This window comes from Cyprinodon variegatus, unplaced genomic scaffold, assembly GCF_000732505.1.
Source record: "Cyprinodon variegatus isolate N-32 unplaced genomic scaffold, C_variegatus-1.0 Scaffold428, whole genome shotgun sequence".
Lineage (NCBI taxonomy): Eukaryota > Metazoa > Chordata > Actinopteri > Cyprinodontiformes > Cyprinodontidae > Cyprinodon > Cyprinodon variegatus.
In genome coordinates, this window is record NW_015150881.1 from 683,459 (window position 1) to 702,875 (window position 19,417).

General features: G+C 38.1%; 1 protein-coding gene across 2 annotated transcripts in view; it reads left to right on the top strand.

The window, feature by feature from the left end:
* The window catches only part of slit2 (slit guidance ligand 2), a 125,902-nt gene that overhangs the window by 78,128 nt on the left and 28,357 nt on the right, over positions 1-19,417 (top strand). For both annotated transcript variants that reach the window (XM_015388575.1, XM_015388574.1), the window contains exons 5-20: positions 2,842-2,913; positions 3,581-3,652; positions 4,844-4,915; positions 5,148-5,311; positions 5,649-5,787; positions 6,805-6,876; positions 7,019-7,090; positions 8,219-8,290; positions 8,542-8,685; positions 11,051-11,214; positions 16,610-16,760; positions 16,882-16,956; positions 17,123-17,266; positions 18,255-18,398; positions 18,489-18,655; positions 18,738-18,870. In XM_015388575.1, the coding sequence (XP_015244061.1) occupies positions 2,842-2,913; positions 3,581-3,652; positions 4,844-4,915; positions 5,148-5,311; positions 5,649-5,787; positions 6,805-6,876; positions 7,019-7,090; positions 8,219-8,290; positions 8,542-8,685; positions 11,051-11,214; positions 16,610-16,760; positions 16,882-16,956; positions 17,123-17,266; positions 18,255-18,398; positions 18,489-18,655; positions 18,738-18,870 (1,857 nt within the window). The remainder of the gene's footprint in view (positions 1-2,841; positions 2,914-3,580; positions 3,653-4,843; positions 4,916-5,147; positions 5,312-5,648; positions 5,788-6,804; positions 6,877-7,018; positions 7,091-8,218; positions 8,291-8,541; positions 8,686-11,050; positions 11,215-16,609; positions 16,761-16,881; positions 16,957-17,122; positions 17,267-18,254; positions 18,399-18,488; positions 18,656-18,737; positions 18,871-19,417) is intronic.

Below are 19,417 nucleotides of genomic sequence, written 5' to 3' on the forward strand. Positions count from 1 at the left end.
AATGGGTGTAAAGTAAATATATTCAAAATATGAGCCACCAGAATGTAAAATACTAATAAAAAGATTTTTTTCCAGAACCTGGAGATGGTGTTAAAGGTGTAAAGTGCTTTTAACTAAAAAAAAATATTCTCTTAAAGCTAAAAAGCTTCTGAAAGTCTATGACAGCTTATAGTTTTTGGTTGTGATCCCAATTTATCAGCTGCCCCACTCTGACCCCCTTTCCAAGACCTTCTAAAAGTATCTTTGTATTAATGTTCAGCTCGAGGTAAATTATTGTTTGAGTTCCCTTACATAGATTCTTTAATAATCTTTGGGAACAACAATATTTGAGGGTTGAAACACAATGTGTACTTTTTAAATCAAACTAACATTCTGGAAACTTTTTGTACACAAAACTGATGGGAGATAGCAAAGAAATGCAATGAATACTGGAATCCACTGACCTGAAACCCTTCATCTGTTTCCATAAATCTAAAATTTCCTCTTTATTCCTTCCCAGCAGCACTGATTTGGCTTTTTTTTTGTTTCACAAGTCTCCTCTTTAAATGGAAACTGATTTTCATAGTCTGTGAAAGCATTAATTTTCCTTTTAAAGGTTGATTTTAGAGAACAAGGAAACAACTACTTAGAGCTCTGAGGCTTTTTGACCTCAGTGTTTTCTTTTCTTTTTTTTAGCACAAAATTGCCAGTTTAAATAAAGTTTGTAGCAGGAGGTAGGAAAAGAAGAAGGCAGATTAAAAGTTACCTGCAGTGCTGATTATATGACTGCAGCATGAGGAATGTGAGGAATGTGGATAAGCATTAGCTGGTAGTTGATTTCTATTGTTTGAGGCCACAGACAAGGTCAAGAGCCGGAAGGTCAACAGTGAAGGGTTATGTTGTCTGTCAGGTGATGGCTGAATGATAACAGAAAAATACATAACCAACATGTCTCATTCAGCATATCATAGTATTTTCAGAAATCAAAAAACTCTAAAAACTTTTTTCTGATGGTGGACTTCACACACTCCTGTGTTCCCTCAACTACAAACAAAATAACATCTTTCTTATGGCTGTTTGGAACATATTGCTGGCAGTATTATGCCGTGGATGTGTTTCTTTTTCTTTCCTGCAGGGATAAGGAAGGTTCAGGATGGATGAGGTTAAATACAGGGCAATTGTGAAAGAAAAAAGTTTTGGAGGAAGCACTGCAAAAATTGAAATCTACATAAGTCATTTTTTCTTTAATTAAGGGCATTTTTTTCTTGAATTGAGGAGGAAAGTGAGACATTTTGCCAACGGAACGAGACAATTTACACTTCAGATAAAAAAAAAAACATTTGCCTTGTCCTATTTGAAGTGCATATTATCTATTTATCGTATTCTAAGAGTGAAATAGTCATCCCATTGGCAAACTGTCTCATTTACCTACTCAAATTAAAGGTAAATACACTTAATTTAAGACATTTTTACTTATTTCTAGATCATTTTCCCAGTGAAGATGTGACAACTGGACCCTAAATATAAACTGTTAGAAAAGTTCAGTCATGGTTCAGACCTAAATCCAACCGGAACATTTCAGGAGCACTTAAATTCTGGTTTTGGAATTCCTTTTCAATCCAATTTGACAGTTTTGAGGCATTTTGTACAGAAGATGGTTGGAAATATCAAAGCTGGTGGACTTTATAGGGCTTTGACTCAATAGATCTGTATTACTTTCTTTTAATAGATGTTGAGCGGTTTGCTTGTTTTTTTAAGATAATCACAACCACCTATGAGTCAGTCACATAAAAGCCTTATGAGACATTCTGTTCCCAAACAATATACAAGAATTTCAAAGAATCAAAATATTTATTTGCAAGGCACTGTACTAACACAATACTGGATGTGCTCTCTTCATCCTCTGACATGGGAGCTGGCTCAGAGCTCGTCTGCCTGGCTGTGGCTTTCCTGGAAGGGGCCGCCTGTGGAGCTGGTTGACGGTTGCCTTTTTTATCTCTGCTTCTGCTACCCCAGTCGGCCTCGGCCGCTCACACTGATTCTGATTCTGCTGGAGGTTTCTTCCTGTTAAAAGGGAGTTTTCCTCTTCACTGTCGCTACAAGCATGCTTAGTGTGATGAATTGCATTTGAGTCAATGAGTCGACTTAATCAGCTAGTTTTCCTTAGAAAGAAAACTTTGAACCAGTCTGACTATATGATTTGGTAGAATTTTCTCTTTAAAGTACCTTAAGATGACATCTTTTGTGTATTGGTGCTATATAAATACACTGAATTGAATTGAATTGAATACACTAGAGTCATTTTTCTCTGCAAGGGCAACTGCTTCTATGTTTAAGGGAATATTTTCTTTTGTGCAGGCTACAGCTTAGTTAAAGAGGCTGAATGTTCAATCTCGTAAAGCCCAACGCTCCTGGTCACACAAACTGACATCAATCACTTACTCCTTAAAAGCAGGGGATGGAAATGGTTGCAAAGATTAGTGATGAGAGAAGAAGCTAGAAACCATGAGGGAAGCGGAGGTCAGCAGTGCCCCCTACAGTTAGAATTAAAGCCTCCTCCTACCTGCCTCACGGATGCCAAAAGGCCACAGTTGAGTAGCAGCTGGCTGTAGAGACACGGACACTGAGATAAACAGAGACAGATGAGTGTAGTTTGTGAAGTGAGGGGTCTCTGCGGAACGACCTCAATTTTGCCAATGATCTTTCTGGCTCTGATGTTCCCCTGCTGCATTTTGGTGATTACATCAAGTACTTGTGCTTCAAAGCAAGTGGCTCTGTGACAGCTTGACTAAGCTGCCTGCCAAATAATTTCACTGAACGCCCCCCCTCCACCCTTCCTCTCCTCTCTTTGTCTTTGTCCAGTGACCTGAGTGAAAACCAGATCCAGGGGATTCCAAGGAAAGCCTTCAGGGGAGCTGTGGAAATCAAAAACCTGTAAGTTCCACTTTCACAACCATACTGTCAGTGCTTACACATCTGTAACTTGCTCCTCACCGTGTCAGCTTATGTGCGCGGCGCTCACTCGACCATGCATCAATATTTCATTGTGTTAAATGTCATGTGCCTCCTGCTTGCCGTATTGACTGGCACCCGCTGCTCGTCAGCAGCGATATGTATGTGTGTGTGTTGCCTCACTGGCATTTTGCAGTTTTCTTTGTTTAGACTCACTTATAGTCATAATCATTTTTTTTCACTCAATTCACAACAGGACTTCTATAAATATTGATCCCTCCACCGATTCACTACTTCCTGGACTTTTTTACACCACCACATCAGATAATTTTCTCGAAATGTCGTGCAATTATTGTTAAAGGACAGGGAATTATGCATGTGTGTCAGAGTGCTGGTGACAGCTGATTATTTACAGTTCCTGTGTCTGTACAATTAAATTGTTTCAGCAAAGGTTTTTTGAGCAAAGAGAGAGAGGTGGTAAATGCTAAAGTCTACTACATAAAGAGTAAATGTCGTATTGAAGAGAGCAGGAAACATAAATAGATGCAGAGACAGCTATATTACAACCAGGAAGAGCCCAATAGAAAGGAGGTGAAGGGAGCATAGACATCATTTGGACTTTTTGTCTTACCTGTCATTGTGTTTGCAGACAGTTGGACTACAACCACATTAGTTGCATTGAAGATGGAGCCTTCAGGGCGTTACGTGACCTGGAAGTGCTGTGAGTACCTGTTTCCTCAGTCATCTTACTTTTCTACCTTTTACCATTTCTTCTGTTTTTTTCCTCTTCACCATAAGAAATGACAAAGAGACTTTGATCAGCAACACTAACAATGCTGAGATACAGAGCAACTAATATTCTCCTTGACCTTTTAGGCACTGCAGAGCCTCTGCAGCAGCTTTAAAGGAGAGTTTTATATTGTTTCAGCTGTGGCTTTCCTATTTCTTTTTATGTATAATGAAGTTAGTTTTTTTCATGATATGTTAACTGCAGACTTAAATAGGGCTGGGCAATTAATTTCCTTTGCAATTTAATTGCAATTTAACAAAATGCACTTTTCAAATCGAAGGTGCATTAAAATGTGGTCACGTTACATTTAACAAGTCTAAGAGACTAATTTTTCTTCACACCAGCCCTTTGGTTGGTTGTAATGTTTGAAATGAGTTTGCTGCCACAAAAAAGCGAAGAGGAAAAACCCTGCGAGCAAACCGATCTATGCAGGCAAGTAGAAGGAAGCCATTTCCAAACAAAGTTACAAAGCTAAAGAAAACACTAAAGTTCTGCAACAATTGACTCTGGACAAGCAAGCTTTAACGGTCATGTAAAATCTACAACCCTGGAGTGACACTTGTGCTTGTGCTTAGTGCAAAGGAAATTGAAAATAAAATCGCAATATTTGTAAAAAATAAAATAACAATTTAGATTGTTGGCAGAATCTTTCAGCCCTAGCGCTAAATCATTTTGTGATATCCTGCACCTTTCTCTGAATTTCCTTAAATTTGGGGCTTCTGGATTCTTGTTACACAATGAGAAAATGAAGAAAAATTAAGCTGTTGTCCCAAAAAACTGTTCAGAAATAATTGAAAGCTACTGCTCAACCTTGAAGAAATTAGATTCCTATTGTCAGAAAGCAGCAGATAAAGGAATACGATTTAAGTTTACACTTATGTATGATGTATGTTTAACTTTAGCACTCCATTCTGACTAACAGAACTATGTAAAGCTCTTTTACTGTTTCGGCAGAGGTGAATATGATGGATAGCTAGGTAGAGCTAATTCATCCAGGTCTTCCTCAACCGCCAACTGAACAAAGATGTAAAAGGTTATTTTCTTATGAGGATTTTGCTGTTTCACTGCATTCAGGATTGCATGTAGATGAGCATGTTGTATATTCTGCTCTTGTCTCTTTAGCACTCTGAACAATAACAACATCAGCCGACTGTCTGTGGCCAGTTTTAACCACATGCCAAAGCTCAGGACCTTGTAAGTGGCATAGCTTCATATTTGACACACAACATGATAATCTGGAAAGACATTCCTCTCATCCGTACTTATTTAAATATTTTTTAATCCTCCTTTGCCTCCCCACTCCTGTCTCCTCCAATCATTTCCATTATTTGCCCTCTCTCTATCTGTGTGTCCCCCTACGATCACCAAACACATCCCCTCCCCTCATCCTCACTTCTCCCCTCCCTTCCGCTTCACCTCTGCCCAGCCGCCTTCACTCCAACAACTTGCAGTGCGACTGCCATGTAGCCTGGTTGTCCGAGTGGTTACGACAGCGCCCCCGCCTGGGCCTCTACACACAGTGCATGGCTCCTCCTCACTTGCGAGGGCACAATGTGGCTGAGGTGCAGAAGAAGGAGTTTGTGTGCACAGGTAGGTTGACCTTACTTTGGTTTCCTTCTGTGGCTTCTACCTCTTCTTACTCTTTTACATCAGAAAACATTTTTGTTCCTTTCACTGTGTTTTTGCTCATGCCTGTCAAGATGCTGAGGAAGGTAAGTTTTCCCCATGATTTGCAGGGCTTTGCAGGAAAGTCATGAATAAAATGACAGCACAGAACGACAAGGTCACATAAACAGACAGGATATCTTTGAGTCTTATGTCTCTCTTTGAATTCTTTGTTCTTCTGAATCTTTTGGCCATTTTGTATTTACATGAAGCATTAATATCAACTACCCAGTGATAATCCAGGGTCCTTGTCTCTGCGTAGGTCATCAGTCGTCATCGTCTTCCTCCTGCAGTGTGTTACAGTGCCCAGAGTCCTGCACCTGCAGTAACAACATTGTGGACTGCAGAGGGAAGGGTCTGACAGAAATACCCACCAACCTGCCTGAAACCATTACTGAGATGTAAGACATGCAGATAAAGTACACACACATCTGCTTCGCTCAACACACATACTGCACTCATTCAGACACACTGGGTGCAGTGATATTTCTCTTGCTCCTTTTATTGCGCGTCCCTCTGTTTCCCTTCTTTGTGTTCTACCACCTTTCTCTTTCACTGCTGCTGTTTGTCTTTGTGCAGTGAAATAAAAGCACACATCTGTGAAATGAGAAAGCTTGGTCATGCAGTGCATTCCTGCTAAAGGAAACAGCAAGAACAAAGAAAGAAACGGGGAGAATAAAGGAGCTTGGAGATTAATCTGAGCTCTAAAGAAACCTATATTTCTACCTGAGAATTAGATGGGGTGAACTTGAAGAGCCTGCCTGCTTCTACAAAATGGAAAAAAAGAGTGATATAAAATTCCCTCATGTAATTATTTTGTAAGGCTGAAGTAACTGAATTTGTTTAAAAAGTGATGTGATAAATCAGAAAGTAAAATTTGACCTTAAAAAAGAAATACTTTGATAAAAAATGTGATAAAATATTTTGATTACAATTTTTTTAGTGTAATTGAAATTAAGCAATTATTTACCATGGCAACATTTAAAGCATAGGTGGTCTGTAAAGAACAGAAACATCAAACGGTTGGCTTAAGGGAAGGGCTTCACATTGAAATGACCTTTGCCCTTATTGGGTTCATTCCTTCTTTTTGTCCTTCATACATGTGCCGCCTGGTGCGGTTCTTCAGGAAATGACTGGGCATTAAAAAAAAAATTAAAAAGACAGACCAAAGAGTCAATTGTGTGAGTACTCTCCTAAGTTTGTGTGCCCCTCTGGCTGCGCAAAGGTGAAGGAGGGCAAAAGATTGGCGATATGTGACAGAAAAATGGCTACAGTCATCAAAGGGCCTTATCTGGAAAAGTCCCCCTTAGGCAGAGCCCTTGGGAATGAACAACGGTTTGCATTACAGCATAGATAAGTGTATGATAGGGGAATGTTAATGTCTCATTGCAATGGTCTGAGGGTATGTTTGGTTCCAGACGACTGGAGCAGAACGCCATCAAGGTGATCCCAGCTGGGGCCTTTTCTCCATATAAGAAGCTGCGCAGAATGTGAGTAGAAAAGCTGTTAAGCTGCACTCTGTCAACCATGGATCAAAACTTAATGTTGCAGCAGCATCTGTAGTTGGTTTTGACCTTTTGTTATTCTGCTTTCTTTTGATTACTTTTCTTTTTTTATCACTTTTTTTTGCAGAGATTTGAGTAACAACCAGATCTCAGAACTAGCTTCAGATGCCTTCCAGGGTCTGCGATCCCTTAATTCTTTGTAAGTGTTCTATTTCAGGTTTGATTTTACTTTTAGCTCAGAAATATTGATCAGAAACTATGATTTTCTTTTTATAAATGTTGCTAAAAAAGCTGCATGTTTCTGTGACCAACACTTCATATAAAATTAGCCAAAAACAGGGAAGTTAAGTTAAATATAAGATGGACCTAGAGCTTTCCCAGGTGTTCTCAAACAATAATATTAAGACAGAAGAACTTAGTTTTCAGGTTAATTTTATTAAACCATATGGATGTAAGTCAATACCTGCAGAAACAAAGACATTTGGAACAAAATATCCATATTGGGGAGTGGTGTTCAACTGGTTAGGGCATAGAGCTTGAATCCTGAGGTTGTGAGTTCGAAACCCACTGCCACTCTGGGTCCCTGAGCAAAAAGACCCTTAACCCCACACTGCTCCACGGGCGCTGCAAATGGCAGCCCAGTGCTCCCAAGGGGGATGGGTTACTGTAAATGCAGAGAGTAAATTTTGTTGCTCTGTACTTGTGACAGGGTAATGACATATAAATACATATAAATATATATATATAAAAACCCAGTTCAGTTGTGACTAACATCATGTAAATCCATTTCTAGTCAGATAATGAATATTTTTCCTGCTGTTTGCATATAGAAACATCGCTTTGTGTGTCATTATGACCTACATATTGTTTGCTGTAATTAACAATTTCTTATATGTATTGACTACTTTGACTCTAATACTGCAGAAACCCCACACTTATGTGGTTACAGAATACATATTACTCATATTCTCCATAAATAATTGTGAATCTGAGACATTTTTATTAGAGGAATCTTAAAACAATTATCTTATAGTGAGGGATCAGTGCTTGTCTATGGAACTGCCAGTCTTTAATAATATCTGCACCAAAGCTTTAAAAGGTGAACTTTAAAAAAAATGTCATTGTAATTCTGAATGATGTGTCAGCTTGTGATATGCACCACAACCCAGAGGATTGTTTTAGCAAAGATATATTTTATAGAGAACACATTCTTTAACAGAGGTGCTTGGGGATATGCTTTGACTTTCTTTGCAGTTTATTCTGTTGATATTAAGGAAATCTCTGGATTCTTCTCAAACTGAATTAATTCTGTTTTTGCTGTGTGCAGGGTCCTGTATGGGAACAAAATCACAGAGATTTCCAAGGGACTCTTTGAAGGATTGTTTTCACTGCAGTTGTTGTAAGTGCACACACACCCACACTAATGCACACACTCATAGTTAGGTTCAGTTTAATGGTCACATCTGCATCTCATTGATATTCGGCTGAAAAGTGCTTACCTCAAGCACTGCCACCCGAGAAGAGACATCCTCACTAAAAGCCATCATCTGTGACCTGCAGCGTCTGAATGATTTTTGCTGGAATGATAACAAGATAAGGCTCCTTTTATTTTTTTTTTCTTTCTCAAATACTGTCACTTCTTTGTTTCAGGTTGCTAAATGCTAACAAGATAGCATGTCTGCGTGTGGATGCATTTCAGGACCTTCACAACCTCAATCTGCTCTCTCTATATGACAACAAGCTCCAAACAATTGCAAAGGGGACGTTCTCCTCACTACGAGCAATACAAACCCTGTATGTACTCTCACAAAGACACACAAATATCCTTTTGTTAAACATATTTACCCGATTAAGATTTGCATGATGTTGCTTTCTGTGACACATAAATGTTTCAGATCATTAAAAATATTTCAGGGTCTAATGAAGAAAACCTTGGTTTACTCAGCAAGCAGTTTTCAAATATTGATATCATATAAAAAGTGTAAATAATAGAAATCTTGCTTCTTAGCAGAAACAAACCAAATATCTGCAACAAGCAATAAACATTGTGCATCATTGTATTGGAAAACTGCTCCAATCTTATAACAAGATTGCTTTTTTATTATTCAGCCATCTTGGTGGATTTCCAAGGATTGGCATCATGTTTGACAACCCCCTTTTTTTAAAATCAGATCTAAATCTGTACTAGGCAGCTCCAAAAGTCTTACTTTTTTTTAGCCATTCATAGGTGCTGTTCTGCTTCTTATCACCATCCTGTGTAAATAATATCTGCACATTGTTCCTATACTAGAGAGCAAGAGCTGTCTTCGTTTTCCTTTATAAAAAAAAAACATAATTTTAAAAAAGAATCATTTCATTTTGTATCTAACAAAGTTGTCCTTGGTTAATATTGAATTTTACTTGCTTTAAAATGCATGAATGAAACAAAACAAAAACACCAAAGAAAATTGTAAGAATGAAAATAGTCCTTTACTCCTCCAAATATCAATGGAATTGAATAAACAATTAAGCCGCTTAAAATTAAAAGATCAAGAGTAGCTTATGGCCTCCATCATTATTACAATGTTGTTCATTTAATTTATAACTTTAACATGTTTCTTGAAATATGGTTCTTACTGATTCTTAGGCATATGCTAATCGCCCGTCTCCCTGTTTATCTTATTCTAAAGAAGGGTATAACTTGCAACGCTTCTTCCCACACGCCATCAAATTCTGACATCACCCCTGGTTATGTGATAATAATACATTATGTCCCTCCCACTTTAAGATGCATAGACCATACAATGGCATTAAAACCTGTTGTCATTGTCACGTTCAATTGGTACTTAGTTTTTGATTGATTCACTGTCCATGGTGCTGAACTAGCACACTGTTTTACAGTAACCATGTCTTCTGTTATTTTGCCTTGAAATTCTTGCTAACCTACATAGAGGCTCAAGTTAATATATCAGATAGCTTTATTTTCAGAAAGAAGCTTAAATGGACCCAAAACAAGACAATTAACAGCTAAAGAAAACAAAAAAAAAAAATAATGTTTTGCATTTGAATGAATACTTTGGTTCTAAAGCACACACCTTGTGGTTTGCCTGCTGCAAGCTCCGAAAGCACAGACAGCTTTATGGTCTCTAGGGATGGAAGACCATGATGTAAATAATAAAGTGATCTGCAAAATAGCTTTTTGTGGTTGCATGACTATTGTGGAGTTGTGATTAGTATTTTCAGATACTGTCCTATTCTTATGGCATTAATTCCAGAAAAGTAATCTCAGTTTAATGGAGAAATCATTTTAAATTTAATAAATGTCACAGTACAGATGAATGACCTGTTAAAATCCTTCTGAGCCAGATCTAAAAACTTGAAATCATAGCCCAGTACAAGTTTTATTTATTTAAATGTTGTATTTTGCCTACAGTCTGTGTGTCCTTCTTTTCAATCTTTGTATCCTTCCTTTTTTACGTTCCTTGATTCCTAACTTCCTTTTACCTCTCCCTTCTTCCTTTGTTTTGCCCTACCTCCATATATTAATTTTGTTTCTTTTTCTCTTCCATCCCGCTTTCCTACTATACCTCAGTTTCCTCTTCATTTCCTTTCTTTCTTTGAGTCCTTTAATATGTGAACAGATATGTGAACCTTCTGTTCATTACATTATGCGTAAAGGGAGTAAAGGTTGTATTTTTGGTTAGAAATGGTTTTGAATAGTATTATGGAAATACATTTTATTTTAGAATAAAACACCCAACCATTTGTAATTCTTTCTGTATATCTCAAAGCAACAGACTCTAGATCAGTCAGATCTTTTTTTAGGAACCAATTTTCAAGATTTGATTTGTTTTAGAATGGCCCCTCCTTTCAGTAACAACTTGATTTTTTTATAAGATTATTTTAGTAATTTGCTTAAGTGCCTTCACTCTGAGTGTTGTATGTTATGCTCAGTGACACAATGATTATATACGTAACTACTTCACATAACCCCACTTTAAAGAAACTTTAGTCTTACTTTAACTCTACCTAATGCCTCTTGTATTTGTTTCACTTTGTTCAATAAACAAAATGTTAACTGCATTTATATGTATATATACATGTAAGTATGGTGTTTCAACATCTTCTTTATGTGTTTTGTTTTGTGTGTGTTTCTTTGTCTTTTTGTGTGGTGAATCAGTCATTTAGCTCAAAACCCATTTATCTGTGACTGCCATCTGAAGTGGCTGGCTGACTACCTGCAGGACAATCCCATTGAGACGAGTGGTGCCCGCTGCACCAGCCCTCGGCGGCTCGCCAACAAGCGGATCGGACAAATCAAGAGCAAGAAGTTTCGCTGCTCAGGTACAAATCCCTGGCACAGCACAAATTGAATACTCATAGAAGAGATGAGCCCACGGACATGTTCCCTGAGGCTATTTCTTTCTGATAACCAAAAGATGGATGTCCAGACTTTCACACATAAAAAAATAAACCTAAGACCAACAGTCTTTCCCTCTGTTTTCATTCTGTGTATTCCTGCTGGGTTTTTCCCTCAGCCTTTCTCTACTAACCACACTTTCCCTACGTCTAATATTTTCAGTGCTCTTTTCAATGCCTCTACATGCACAAAGAGTCAGTTGTACACCATGAACCTTCTCTTCTATTCTGACTTTTTTTTTTTTTTTTTTTTGCTGATTTCGATTTTCCTGCTATCTGTCTCTCCATTAGCTAGAGAACAGTATATCATCCCAGGTATTGTACATGGAGCATGAGTGCTTGTTTTTTGTAACTATTTTCACTGCACACTCACCAAGTGCAGTTTGCCATGACTGACACCTTTTAAATCCATATCATCTCTTTGGATTGTTTACTAATAAAACACCATGTCTAACGAAGCACAGGATATCCATACTCATACACTTGCACTGGCTTTATGTTCACAACCGTGACCTCGTTTGAAAAAGGTTAATAGTTTGGTTTCTGATGTCCTGTTTGGGTTACAGTATAAAATCAAGTTTATATATACTCATGTTAGTGCATGTGAAAATTATTCCTTAACATTTAGCATTTATCATATTTTTTCACATTACGACAAAAAATTACATTGCATTTATTGGAATTCTGTGTGATAGACTGGCACATAGTATTGCATAATTGGCAAGTGGGAGGTGTATGAAAAGTGTGGCATGCATTTGTTTTTGGTAACCTTGTAATTCAAAACGACTATAAGTCCAGACAATCAAACTGCCTTCAGAAACCCACGCATTGTGAATACATTTAACCCCTGAGTGTTTTCATCTCAGCATCTGTACAACTGGGTCCTGGTCAGGGAAGCATTGCTTAAAAAAGTAAGAAAGTTATCACTGAGATAAAGCTACAGATTGATTATTAGCCATGTAGGGACACAGCACCCATTGAAGAAGTTCCTCTGGTCGCTTGAGACGAGGGGTCTCTTTGAAGAAGCAGGTTTAACAAACTCAGAATCAAATCCTCAACTCTAAATTGATCTAGCCTAAGGTCGGGAACTCTCAGTTTTTGGTTTTTCAAGGCTGCTGTGAATTAGTTCAATCAACTCTAAGTAAGTCCACTTAGAGTTCCTAGAGCTGAACAACTGCGTAGCAAGTGTGACAAGCCATTATCAGTGGAGCTCCGATTCGACAAGTCACCATAACAACAGGCAACAGGAAGTGCCTATTTCATCCTATTGAAACTAGAGATTTTAATGAAGAAATAAAAAAAAATGGAGAATGTGTTTAAAAGAGAGAGAGACAGCACTACAGAGGAATATGGCGAAGAAGACTGACCCTGTTAAAATAGGAATATGGGGATCTGAGATTGATTTCTCTAAATCCAGAAGGTTTACTCTAGATGTGAAGAATTTAATTTTTTTAATGGTCATTTTGACAAGGATTTTTTTCCCTAGATATTAGAAATACATATTCAGTAAAACTAATTCATATATAAAAAAAGACTTATCATGGGCTGTTGTGTACACAACAACATTACAGGTTTATTTCTTGAATGGTAGGGTATCAGGGTATGTATTTAGGTGAAATTGTTGGGCAGCAGGTGAAGATGAAGTCTACAAACATTGTTCTAACAGATAGGACCTGTGCATCGTCTCATGGGTGTCCTCCTTAGTTTTTAACCTGTCTGCCATCACACAGTAAATACTAAGTGGCTGTTTGTATCCGCTTTGGATGTTATCATCCCAATAAATGTGATTACTAGCTGGGAAGTAAAATGCACAAATCATGAAAATGCACTAATTGCGTCCTTTTGATCGTTGTTCAAAAAATAAATAGAAGACATTCGGCAAAAATGGCTGCAGTGCAGCCTTTTTTGTTTTGTTTCAGCTTGCTGCTGCTAGTTGACATCATACAGGTCACTGCATTTCATTGATCCAAAACATGAACTGTATGAAGGCTTGTGTGTCTATTTGCGTCTGACAGAATTTATTTTTGGAAGTTTGTGAAATCACAGATCTCAAAAAAATTCATCTTGCTTGCAAGGTAGCTCAAGATCTACTGTTAGATGCATCTAAAATCTGTTTGCAGATTTTTAATACATCCCTGCTGTAACACAGCTAATTTAAATGACCGAGTTCTCTTTTTAGCATGGCATCAAGTTTGGCAAAGGAGTGGCAACGGGCCATTAATTTCATTCATATGTTTTGGATCAAGGATGAATCTAAAACCTCCGAGACAGTAGATCTTGAAGACCAGTGTTGGGTTAAAGGGTAAATCAGTATGTTGTGAAGAGCTGTAAACTATCGTCAATGTCTTTTTTGTCCAGTTCTAACAATAACTGAGGATTTTGGGCGTGCTTGTGAGCATATGTGTATGTTTCTTACTCTGCAGAACATCAAAAGGTCACACAGTCACCATGCTCAGAGGGGTGTTGGGAAATATGCAAATTTGACTTGCATTTGAGATCAGTAGCAGGGCTAAAGGCGGTCATTACCACAGGGAAGCGTCAGGGTGTGTGCAGAGTAAGACACAGTCTGTGTGCGTGTGTGAGCGCGTGCTTATTGCAGTCATTAACTCCGAAGCTCACCAGGGGGACAGAGGTTTCAAAGCCTAGATAGCACATAGGGGGCAACGCTGAATAATTTAACAACATGTAGGGCTGTAAAGTTGAATAAACATACTCCGTTCTTTGGTGTAACCTTGCTGTTGCATCTCAGAGCAATGCATCTCAGATCCTCCAGTTTAATTTGCAATATGTTCATGGATTACAGGTGCTCTGCACTCACACCGGCCGGAGTTTAATGTTTGCACAGTTGGCTCCTTCTGGAGGTTATTTGTCCTTTCAATGTCACACTCTCACAGGAAAGGGTTTAAACCTGCCTTAAGTACGAGAAAATCTGGGAAGATGTGTGCATCCTGCATGACTCTCACAACTCATTACATGACTTTAAATCTCTCCCTGGAAGAGAGAACCCACACAATCTGGATTTTTTTTTTTTTTTTCTTTTTTCATTACCTTTTCTTACCCCTCTGCTTTAACAAATGAGTCAAATCCCTTCTTCTTTTTCCTAATGCCTTTCTAACACTCAGGAGTACACCATGTCAGCTGTAAGTAACAAAAACACATGACCATGTCCATCAACCTCCAACTCCCTCACCTCTTTTCCCAGAGATGACCTGCAACCTTTGACCCCTCTGAGACTCCTCCTGTCTGAATAATAAGATATAAATGATATTATATTTGTATGTCTCAGTGTTTGGGAATCAAGAGAGTTTCATGTATTCTACTCTTGTTTGTATCTGTATGATGGCATCAGTGAGTGTGTGTGGTACCCAGAAGTAATGGTTCTCTTGTATTGCTGCTGTAACTCTCCTCCCACTCCTATCTAATAACTGCTCTCTTCCTATTGTTTCTGAAATGTGGATGTCTGTAGATGCTTTACTGTTATACCCTCTCTGCTTTTTAATCAGGCTACTGTTCCTGAGCTTTTCACCATCCCTCTTCCTCTGTTTTATTTAATTTGTAGGTGTTTTGCTACAAATTAATACCTTAACCTTATTTCCTCCCAATATATTTGTGTCTCTCTATTGTTAATTATTTTGTAGATTACTAGCATTTCCTGTTTTTTTTCCTTCCCTTTGTGCTATTTTCCAAATTAACTTTTTCATTCTTTACCCTCTTTCCAACTTCCTTTACTTAGTCCCTCTTTTTGCTCACCCTCATTCTAGCCTTTCTCCAAAATATCGTGCCTTGAAAAAGTGTTAATACCCAGTGAACCTTTTCACATTTGTTCACTTTACAACATCAAACCTTCATGTTTTTTTTTAATAATTGATATATAAATACAATCAAAGCTTTAAGAAATATAGCTTTTACACATTTAACATATTTTATTTCTTAATTATTTACAAAATAGATCATGCTCAGTTCAATCCAATGAGGAGCTTATCTGCAGCTCATCCAGCGTTGCTTTTAAGATCTGGCTCCTTCTCTGATTATTGTCTCCTTTATTACACTGTCAGTTACCGTGCAAGGCCATGAACTGTTGGGTTTGAGGCTGCTTCTTTCTCAGGTAATGAGAACATTAGAATATGTTGAACAGCTGGATTATTACTGAGATGAAAAGACGCACAGCCCAAAGTTCACCTAAATGTTTTATTTTAAAAAAACGTTTTTATTATCTTCTAAATGTAGCTGTTACAAGACAAAATAAAAGTTAGGGTATATGAATACTTTTGCAAGGCACTGAATATTCCAGTTTCTTTTCATCTGTTTAAAATCCTACCTACTTCATCTCCGTTCCTTCTTCCCACAGTCAGAAGTTTTGCAAATCCGCAGAGAAAATCCCCTCTACTGTCTGTATGATCCTCTCTCCCGCTCATCTGACCCTTCCTCTCCCTCTTACCCTCCGCCCCTGTGTTCCAGTGGAGGAGCAGTCAGTCGGCAGGTTGTTCCTTTGTGCTTGATCTAACCATGTGGCTGCAAGGTTCCAAAAGTGGAACATGGTTCTGTCAAGCACCATGGAACGGCGCTGCAAATCCCTGCAGCATGGCCGAGACGCAAGAGAAACCAAACTCCTGTCACTCCCTGCCTGTGTGTTTGAGCATGTGGTGTTTGGGTTTTGTCAGTGATCTCATTTTTGATACTGTTTGGTCTAGTTTATAATACTAACATTGGGATTTATACCTGGAAAGAAAGAAAGCCTCTAATCTCTTTTCTCCTGTGGGTGCAAGTGTGTCTGTATCCTTATATGTGTCCTTATGTCCTTACATGTGTATTACCTCTGCTTTATGTCAGTGATACGCTAAGAAAATGCTTGTGTATCACACTGTAAATGATTTGCTTCTCGCCAAGCTAAGAAACAAAACAAAACAAAAAAACAATTAGATATAGAATTTTATTGTTAATTCAAGAAATCTAGTCAAGTGAATTTAGGTTGGTTAACTCAAAACATCTACATTTATCTGTCCGTTAAACTTTAACGGACAGATAAATGTAGATGTTTTGAGTATTTTCCTCCTTGGATTTCTTTTTTTATCTTTGTTTCAGACACCCTATTTGTTTAAAGTACACAGATGCATAGAAATTACTTATGATCAGTGTTTTATCTTTTTTTTTTTGGCCATATTTAGTTTCTTTTGACAGTTTCTACTATGCGAAAAGGAGCTCAGCTCTTTGTACCACACCCTGAACCTTGGATATGCACATGGTTACTGATGGAAACCTATCTAGGTTTTCTTACCACAGCAATATTGTTCATTAACATCTTAGCTGTGATTGTGAACAGGTAACGAGGATTACCGCAGCAAGCTCGGAGGTGATTGCTTCGCCGACCTGGCCTGCCCAGAGAAATGCCGTTGTGAGGGCACGACTGTCGACTGCTCTAACCAGAAACTTACCAAAATCCCAGATCACATTCCTCAGTACACCACTGAGCTGTGAGTCACCCTTTGTTTCTTGACTACAGTTGGATTTATAAGAGAAACCTCATGTCAGTCTCTACCCCCTCTTATTTGCCTTATACTCATTATTCTTGGATTTTACCTCATGTGTTTCCAGGCGTCTGAACAACAATGAGTTCACGGTGCTTGAGGCGACGGGAATCTTCAAAAAGTTGCCTCAGTTGAGGAAGATGTGAGTCAGTCTTGTTAATGTGATTAGAAAAAAAAAGTGTTACTAAGCGATGTCATAAAATCAAGTTTGGATCCAGATGAAAAAAAACGACGACTATAAAGTCGTCGTCTTTCCATTGCATTTCTACTGCCTCACCTCTCTCTCTGTTCTGTACTTCCCCCTGCAGTAATCTGAGTAATAATCGTATCAGTGACATCGAGGAGGGGACTTTTGAAGGAGCTTCAGGGGTCAACGAGTTGATTTTGACCTCTAACAGACTAGAGAACATACACCACCGCATGCTGAAGGGACTCAGCGGTCTCCGTACTCTGTGGGTTCATACACACACATAGATAAACTTAACATTGCAACCACAAAATTTGATCCAATTTAGCCGAAATGTGTTGTGATAGACCAACATAAAGCATTGCACTATTCTAAAGTGTGGAAAAAAGCATAATTTACTCAAATACCAATAAATAAAATCCATCACTTTTGAGTGCATTATAAAGTCTACTAATTAATCATTATTGCTTTTCTTTGTATAATTTGACCTCCGCATAAGTCCTATACTGTTCTATAAATCCATTCGTGGTCTTTTAGAGAACCATAGAGAACCAACTGTGAAGTATCATGAGAACTATGGGAACACAACAGACAGGTCTGACACTTTGAAAGTCTCACAGTGCTTAAAATATCAATTCATCCATAAATGGAAAGCAGATGTTACAACTGTAAAAAAACGAAAACATGATCATCCAGGGAAAATGACATACCTGTACTGGGTAAGGAAAGCATTAATCAGAGAATCAGTCAAGAGCTTTGTTATAATTCTTGGCGGAGCTGCAGAGACAGACAGCTCAGGAGGGATTGGCTGCTGACAGGATTGTTACTTGTGAACTGTAAATTTGAGTGTTACAGCAGCAAAAAATTATAGCAAAAGTAATCACACAAATGAGGACCTTAAAAAGTGTATAAAAATAACAGAATAAGTGACAGAGTTAAGCAAATAGACAAATAAACTACCTAACTGTACCATTATTGTTTTCTTATTGTAAGCGAATGCATATAAGAAACAGCTCCATAATGTTTGGAAAGCGTTATTAATTCCACTCCACAATCCTGTAGCTACTATATACAGTATGCTGTCACGGTCTATCACATCAAATGCAAATAAAATAGCTTTAATTTATATCATTATTTTAACATAAAGAAATTTTGAAAAAGTTTCCACTCAGTGCTATTATCAGACCAAATACACACTCTTTGAATTTTGCTTGAAGTGTATTATATATTAATGTATTTATTTGTGTTCATAGTATGCTGAGGAGTAACAAGATCAGCTGTGTGAGCAACAGCAGCTTCGTGGGGCTCAGTTCTGTACGGCTCCTTTCACTGTACGACAACCAGATCACCTCCATGAGCCCCGGAGCCTTCGACACACTGCACTCACTCTCCACACTGTGAGCTTACGTCACTCTATGAAACCATCAGGCTTGTGCTCAGTAGCTTTAGCTCAGAGTAAATCTTTGCTTGTTCCATTTGATCTCCAGAAACCTCTTGGCCAATCCTTTTAACTGTAACTGCCACCTGGCCTGGCTCGGTGATTGGCTGAGAAGGAAACGCATCGTCACAGGGAATCCTCGCTGCCAGAATCCTTATTTCCTAAAGGAGATTCCCATCCAGGATGTAGCTGTTCAGGACTTTGCCTGTGAAGATGGTGAGTTAGAGCTGCTGCAGTTATCTGTTCTTAACTAGCACTTTGTCTTCACTCCTATTGTTTTCCTCAATGTATGCAACAGGTAACAATGAGAACAGCTGCTCTCCTGTTCTGAGGTGTCCAGCCGAGTGCTCTTGCCTGGACACTGTGGTGCGCTGCAGCAACAAAGGTCTCACAACTCTGCCCAAAGGTGTCCCAAAAGAAACCACTGAACTGTGAGTTCCTGTCTTACAAACTATTACACAATTTAAACTGTAAAAAAAAGTACAGGTATTTGCAAATATCCATCCACCCATTGCTTATGTGTGTTTGTTTGGGTGTGTGAATATAGATTTAAAAACTTCAGAATTTATCAAACGTATTACTCATTTTCTGTTTTGTATAAATATGACATCCAAGAAGGAAACACTGATGTAACATAAATTTAATTTGATTTGAAACATAAATCGACGAATCTGGATTAGAAAAGAACTCAGTTTCAAACTGCAAATCAGTTATACAGGTAAAAGCCAGCAAATTAGAATATTTTGAAAAACTTGATTTATTTCAGTAATTGCATTCAAAAGGTGTAACTTGTACATTACATGTATTCATTGCACACAGACTGATGCATTCAAATGTTTATTTCATTTAATTTTGATGATTTGAAGTGGCAACAAATGAAAATCCAAAATTCCGTGTGTCACAAAATTAGAATATTACTTAAAGCTAATACAAAAAGGGGATTTTTTAGAAATGTTGGCCAACTGAAAAGCATGAAAA